The 7,212-nt window shown below is 40.2% G+C and overlaps 1 protein-coding gene across 1 annotated transcript; it reads left to right on the forward strand.

The window, feature by feature from the left end:
* Positions 1 to 1,067: 1,067 nt before the first annotated feature.
* Positions 1,068 to 4,892, forward strand: LOC102297920 (piggyBac transposable element-derived protein 3). Its single transcript, XM_042221415.1, has 3 exons — positions 1,068 to 2,306; positions 2,711 to 4,234; positions 4,474 to 4,892. Exons 1-3 carry the CDS (start codon positions 2,278 to 2,280, stop codon positions 4,754 to 4,756), a joined length of 1,836 nt encoding a protein of 611 aa, XP_042077349.1. The 5' UTR covers positions 1,068 to 2,277; the 3' UTR covers positions 4,757 to 4,892.
* Positions 4,893 to 7,212: the final 2,320 nt, after the last annotated feature.

Here is a 7,212-nt window from a genome sequence, read left to right on the forward strand (position 1 = left end):
TAAAGTGAGTTGAATTTGATAGTTTGATTTATGAGGTGTTTGCTGCTCTGCCAATAAACCGAGGGAGAATAAAGTACAGGGGAGAGGAGAGTAAAATTTCCTTTCTGCTGCTGAATAAATAAAAAGGTAGGACCATGCAAGCGGCTTTGTGATGCTACACGAGCCTGATAACATTTGCTAATTAGTGCGAGTCTAGAGTCTGCTGGGAATTTTTTTTGTTGCATGTATCAAAAGGAGGAAAAGTTGAGGCTTTCCAGTCAAACTTATAATCGTTCATGGGCCACACACATACAGTTTGATCTCAATTTGGCCGGAACAGTAAAACTATTGTATGGAAAAAATGTACAAATATATTCTGAAAACATTCCCATTTAATGAGACATCCACATATAAAATAGATGCGGTACAGGAGGGTAAGTCTTAGAAAACGTGCAATTTCAGCAATGTCTCGTGTTTTTCTGCATACAGTGAGTTTACTGTCGTCACATTACCAATAAAGTACACCGATCACAGTGGATCTAAAAAGGTAAAAACTTTCACGTGTACGGTATTTGTGACCCTTTGATGCCAAATGTATATTTGATACGTTTTTGATCCCTATACTTCAAAATCACATCTCAGTGTAATTTTGTGCTTTTTCCATTAAAACCTGATGTATACAATGTCAGATGTAGCAAAAGTAATCTAAAAAGAAACTCATGTAACTTATGCAAACTGGAATTTCTTTTTTTTAATCATTTTTATTATTATTTCTCAGAAATTTCAATAAACACTCCAGGCTCAAAAAATTTAAATTTACTGGCAATTATTTATCATGGATATGTAGCCAAGAACGCTGCAGTAAGGTGTTTGGTTTCATCCTGTTTCTAACTGAACCATCTGACTATGGCAAGTTTGACTTATGACTTATGGCAAAATTGAGACTCGTCGGACCAGACAAGATAATTTGATTGATTGACTGATGTCTAAATTTCATATTGTAAATAGTATAAAGAATCTGTAATATGGGGAATAAAATTAAACTATAAAAAGGGTTTGAGGATCAACAGTAACTCAAACCAAGAAAACATGAAAAAAGCAAAAAATTTAATTATCAGATGTATTCTGGACAGGTTTTCTTTTTTTTGTTGATTCTTTTTGTTGATCTAATCAAGCGACCTGCCAAGGAGAGACCTCGAACCTCAAGATAGCCAACAACCTGCCGACGATCCGGCCAGACTTGGACGTTCTTCATTCAGGCTGGAATTTCTTGTCAGGCCAGAAATTAATACTGTGGCAACCGCCTTTAAGAAAATCAGGCTCACCTGAAAAACACCACATGGCAGCAGCCTGGAGTTTGTCAAAGCATAGACTGAGCAAAGAAGAAAAAAGATCTGATGAAATACGAATCAAAACGCTTCTGCTGTAATGCAGAGTGCTGTGTCTGCTGGAACTGGGGAGGCTGATCAAACCTCTAAGACCATCTATACCTCGCAGCATGATGGTGCCGCTTCAGACTTGGCCAGAGACGATGGAGAGACTTGGCCAGAGGTCCAAAGGAACAATGCAGGAATCCAAATGTAGGCAAATCTCAAGAAGAGCATGTTTCTGACTGCCAGGGGCCTAAGAGCGGGGCCAATAAATTTCTCCTCCAACAGGACTCAAACAGGCTGCCAAATCAACACTGGAGTGGCTTCACAACAGGAATGTGAAAGTCCTTCAGTGGCCTCAAAGCCCAGACTTGAATCCCAGAGAAAATCTGTGGAATGACTTTAAGATCGAGCCATATCCAAATGTGCCAAGCTGTTAATGTTTCCAGGAAGAGTTGAAAGGGAGCTGCTGTGACAAAGAATCCTCTCACAGTTGAATAAGCTGAATTATTTAGAACCTGCATATTAATAATGGCTCGAACAAATATCTGTCATTATGGACCAAAGAGCAAAGCGAGCAGCTAGCTGATGAACATGGAGCGTTTAGCAGCTAATCTTTGCTCAGGACTTTCCAGAGCAAAACTAAAACAGAAGGTCACTGGGTGGTGGCCAGAAACACCAGGAACTGTGTGGTTTCAATTAAGCTATTGTCACCTGTTCCCCTTTTGCCCCACTGGCAACAATTGTTGCCAACGTTTATCACTGTCATTTTCGACTCACAATAAAAAATCTCAAAGGTACTAATGCAACTTTTTCCACTTATATGCTAGTAGACAACTTAGACAAAGGTTTTGATTTTTAAAAAATCGTTTCCAAGTGCTTCCTATCGCATGACATCATCTGCTTCCCGCTCTTTCTGGCTGAAGACATGGCGGATGCAAATCATCCTGGAAAGAGGTAATTTTCATAAATTTCTTATGACTTTCCCCCCAAACATATTTATAATTATTTAATCATTCAAGTCTCTAGAGTAACCCTCCCCAAAAAAATTGTACCTAGGATAAATATTTTTTTGTTCATGGGCTTATTTCTGTGAGTGGCAACAAAAGTTGCCAGTGGGCACATAGCATGTCGCTAACTAAAGGAAAACACTGTCTGCAGGATTGCTCCTAATTTACTTATTTAAAATTGTAGAATGATGTACAATGGCTCATTTTAGTCCTTTTAGAATAATTCCTAGCTAAATAAATTCACAGGTATTCAAGGCCTCTGTGTATAGGATTTTTATACATTACCATACATCATTTTCTTGCTAGCTAAAATTCGCTTGCTAGCTAACATGTATGTTGTCCTTTCCTTAGGTACACCGTAGCAGAGATCCTGGCCATGCTGCAGGACTCTGAAACTGTGGCGGACATCACAGTTGTGCCTGAGTCAGAAATGCACGCACATGACACAGACTGTGACAGTGACCAATCTGATGATGAGGCCACTGGTGACCATAACCGCCTCCCATCAAGAATACTCAAAGGTGAAGGCTTTCTACCTAATTCGGACATGCAGCTGCCAAATCCCCCCGATGATGATCCTGGGTGCTCATCCTCAGTGAGTCAGACAGAGACTAGAAAGGTCAGTGGCACAAATGAAAAGGTGACCAGTCAGATTGTTGGGCCCATGCTCCACAAAACTAAGAACCAAGACAGGAAATTCAAAAAAATCAAAATTGCGGCCAAAGCACCAGCACAAGCCAACAAAAAATATCAGATCCCTCGCTATGTCCCCAAAGAACATGATCCTGGCTTCACATCAGATGATCCAGTGGATATCTTCCTCACATTTTATCCCAAGTCCCTCAGAGATGTCACACTGGAAATGTCCAATCTCTACGCTGAACAAAAAGGGAAAACGCTCAACCTGACTGAGGATGAACTTCTTACATTCTACGGTATTCTGTTGATCAGTGGATACAACACAGTCCCAAGGCGGCGTCTTCTCTGGTCAGACGATTGTGATGTCAGCAACAATGCTGTAAAAGATGCCATGCGGAGGAACAGGTTTGATGAAATTATGTCTTCTGTTCATTTAGTAGACAACATGAAGATCACAGCTGACCCGTTCTTCAAGGTGCGTCCCCTTTTTAAGCATCTAAATGACATCAACAACGCAATCCCGATAGCAGAACATGTGGCAGTAGATGAGATGATGATTGAGTATTTTGGAAGGCATGGGTGCAAACAGTTTATTAGAGGGAAGCCTATTCGTTTTGGGTATAAAATATGGAGCTTAGCATCCTCCTCCGGGTTTGTCCATCAGATGGAGCCATATGTAGGAAGCCACACACATCTGGTGGAAACTGGACTTGGTCAGGGTCCAAGTGTGGTTCTTGGCCTGGCAGAGAAAGCTGAAGTGCCACCTGGAGTCAAGTTTTACCACGACAACCTCTTCACAACCCTGTCCCTGGTGGATGAGATGACCCTGAGAGGCTATGGCAGCTGTGGCACGATGCGACAAACTCAGCTCCATAACGTTCCCTTCACAGCACCCCAGACCTTCAAGAAGACACCCAGAGGAGATGCTGAGTATCTGGTTGAGGCAGAGAAGCTGATTGTAAGGTGGAATGACAACAGCGTGGTCACCGTGGTGTCGAACATGGAGAGGGAGTTCACCGAAACTGAGGCGAAGAGATGGAATAAACAGAAGCGGACTATGGACAAGGTCAGACAGCCCAAGTGTATCCAGGACTACAACACACACATGGGAGGAGTGGACCTGCATGACCAGTTTGTCAGCCGCTACAGAGTCAACATCCGGTCCAAGAAGTGGTGGTGGCCATGCTTCAGCTGGGCCCTGAACAGTGCCATGGTGAACAGCTGGTGCTATTACAGGTACACAAGGCTGTATGTTATTTAGTGATATCACAATCGAGTTGGTGATGTTTGACTCGAGGTCATCGCTAGTGCTCTTCGGTCGACAAGAGCAACAGTGATGATATCCAGACCAACATCACAAACTCAAGTGTGATATTGCTTTTACAGAACATTCTACATATGGGGCATGACGTTGTAGAAAGGATGAAACGATGCACATTCATGCATCTATCATGCTTGTTTTGTCATTCATTTAGGTCCTGGAAAAGCGGGGAGAAGGATCTCCTCTCCTTCCAGAGGCTGGTAGCCCAGACCCTCCTCCTGCGCCATGGAACAAAGCCAAGTAGGCAGGGCAGAAGATCTTCAATGGCGGTGGCGATAACTGATGCCACCAGGTTTGATAATTTGAACCACTGGCCCTGCAACACTGGTAGCAGGTACAAGCGATGCAAGAACTGCGGCGGACGCACATCATTTGCGTGTGGAAAGTGTGATGTGCCACTACATGTGGAGTGCTTCAAGAAGTACCACACTGAGTAGAACATGCATGAAAGATGATGGAATGTATGGGAAGAAATATGTTATATATGTATATATGTTTTTAGAGGTTCTAAGAAAAAAATGTTTGTTGAGTTTTTGAGTATAAAAAAATTGAGAATAAAGAAATCAGTTCAAATTGTTTGATGTTTTGAATTTTATACAGGGGGAACCTGAGGCTCCACCTTTTTGTTATTATTTATTATGACTATATTATTATTTTGTTCTTATTATATTATTATTATTACTTCTCTATTATTATTATTAGGTGACATTTGACCTAGTGACAAGCTGTGTGACTACTGGCAACAATTGTTGCCAGTCATAAAAATGCTATTTTCTTCAAAAAAAAGTACAAAATGGAAAAAATAAATACATAACATGATTCAGAGGGACTCAACTGATAAAATGATATGCCTATGAGATGATACTCTTTTTGTCATCATTCTTTGTAAGAAATGATGCCAAGGTACTATCCATCTATTAAAATATATCAACTAGGGCTGTTCATATAACGATATATATCGGATGACGATATAAAAACAACTATTGTTTGGTGTCGCAAAATAAACTGTTTACGGCAATATTTTTTCATCGTTTTGATGGTCACTGTAGTGGCTATATTAATTTCTTAAAGTTCTCTCTTATATTTAATATAACCACACTACTGAAGGACAAGTGCCTGTTTTTATGCTTTGTCCTTTGCAACAATGATGGTAAAACCATCGCGTGTCCGCTTGTTTATTTTCCACATAAACCTTTCACAATAAAGCTCAAGATCCTGTTGAGACTTTTCAAAATAAACTGAATCACGTGAAAGAGTACGCAGAGTATTTACGGATGAGAAGCAAAAAAAAGAGCCGCTAGGTGCTAAAAAAAAAACCTTAGATTCAAACGTTAGAACAGGCTTTTCCCCGCAGCACGCCGTGTAATAAATACTCACAAAGAAACCGGAGGCCGTTACAACTTATGTCTAAAAATGTGTCGTTTCATGCATCGGTTAAAACACTCCACTCCCGGTACATGACGCCCAGCTGCAAACACTTCAGGCAAGTTGAGCTGCCCGAGATTCACAGAATTTACAGAAAATGTTAAATTTTTGTGATTTATATCGTTATCGGACGATAGAATTCTTATATCGGGATATTTTGGTCATATTTCACAGCCAATATCAGCTGATATGTATTGAAAACGTGAAAACGGCCCAAACAGAGAATGTTGCCACGGGATCATAGTCATTCTCCATTACCAAGCACTTCCTATGAAACTGGAAGCACAGAGTGGAAGCTGTCAACTATTCCAGATTTGGTAAAATTATATTAGATCCAAGCAAGCCATAATCCACAAAAAAGCTGCGCTAATGGCATGAAGACAATAAATTACACAAAATCAAAACCACATATGAAGAAGGCTTTTATATAACATGATATTTAAATCTGATACACTGTAATTTGTTTTCAACTCAGGCAGCAGCACCATTAAGATGCAGCTGCCAAACAGCTTTCTCCCCTCTATTGATTTTTCATCAAAGTGTCAGATTAACTGGCTGCCAGCACAAAAGGCTCTTAAATGGATCCCCTGATATTTTGAATTTTGGTCTGTCGTATATCTTAGCCAGATGCTTGTCACGTTGTGGAGGAAACTATTTGCTGCCCGATGTCTTTCTGGAGTAGGACACAGCTTATTATCATTCCTTACTGACCATGTGATTTAAATAGGAAGCTAATGAGTCAGCTGATGACCTAAAATACTTTGCATTCACTGACACATGGGAGAGCAGCTGAAGGACCTGTACATAAATTAAATCAATCCTCCTCCTCAGGTTCAAAGAAAAGCATCAAAGGACAAATAAAAACTCTGATAAATGTATGGTGCAGAAAATATCTCTCACTAAAAATGTCATCAGTCATCTCAGCCAAGTGGCATGTTTTTAATAACTAAATTCTCCATTCCTGCTATCCTTCTCATTGTTGTTATTAGCCTTTCTTATACTTACACATCATCCAAAAATGACACTCTCTGGGTTTTGGCAGGGAGTAAATAATGAACAAAAATTCATTTATTAAGTCTCAAATTTAAGCGTTCATCATTTCCAGAGCTTCTTTAACCAACTCAGTCTTCAGTGATCAGCCAGCGATCCCAGTGGATTTTTGCACTTTCAGTCAATCAGGCTTAGATTACTGCACAGTGGGGATAACAGATCAGTCAGCACACTGCATGACGCTGCCCTTGACTAATTTAATAAACCTGCAATATAATTTACATTTCCATAATTTTCTACTTCAAATAAGAGAAGAAAATATACCCCCAAAAATGGAAAAGCAGCTACAACTGAATGAGAATTCTTCCTCAGCTTATTCCTAGCTAGCATTTAAAAGTGTCACCTCAGCCTTCTGATGTTCTCCTGACCGATCCTGTGTACATCATAACTAATTGATAGTTATGAACAGTTAATGAAG

Source organism: Haplochromis burtoni, unplaced genomic scaffold, assembly GCF_018398535.1.
Source record: "Haplochromis burtoni strain Fernald_Lab_line unplaced genomic scaffold, NCSU_Asbu1 Contig_66, whole genome shotgun sequence".
NCBI lineage: Eukaryota > Metazoa > Chordata > Actinopteri > Cichliformes > Cichlidae > Haplochromis > Haplochromis burtoni.

What these genes read in the sequence shown, in the direction of transcription:
- LOC102297920 (XM_042221415.1), top strand. Translation starts at nt 2,278, where the DNA reads ATGGCGGATGCAAATCATCCTGGAAAGAG. An exon ending in GCAAATCATCCTGGAAAGAG is followed by an intron (nt 2,307 to 2,710) that starts GTAATTTTCATA and finishes TCCTTTCCTTAG; the next exon opens with GTACACCGTAGCAGAGATCC. An exon ending in AACAGCTGGTGCTATTACAG is followed by an intron (nt 4,235 to 4,473) that starts GTACACAAGGCT and finishes TCATTCATTTAG; the next exon opens with GTCCTGGAAAAGCGGGGAGA.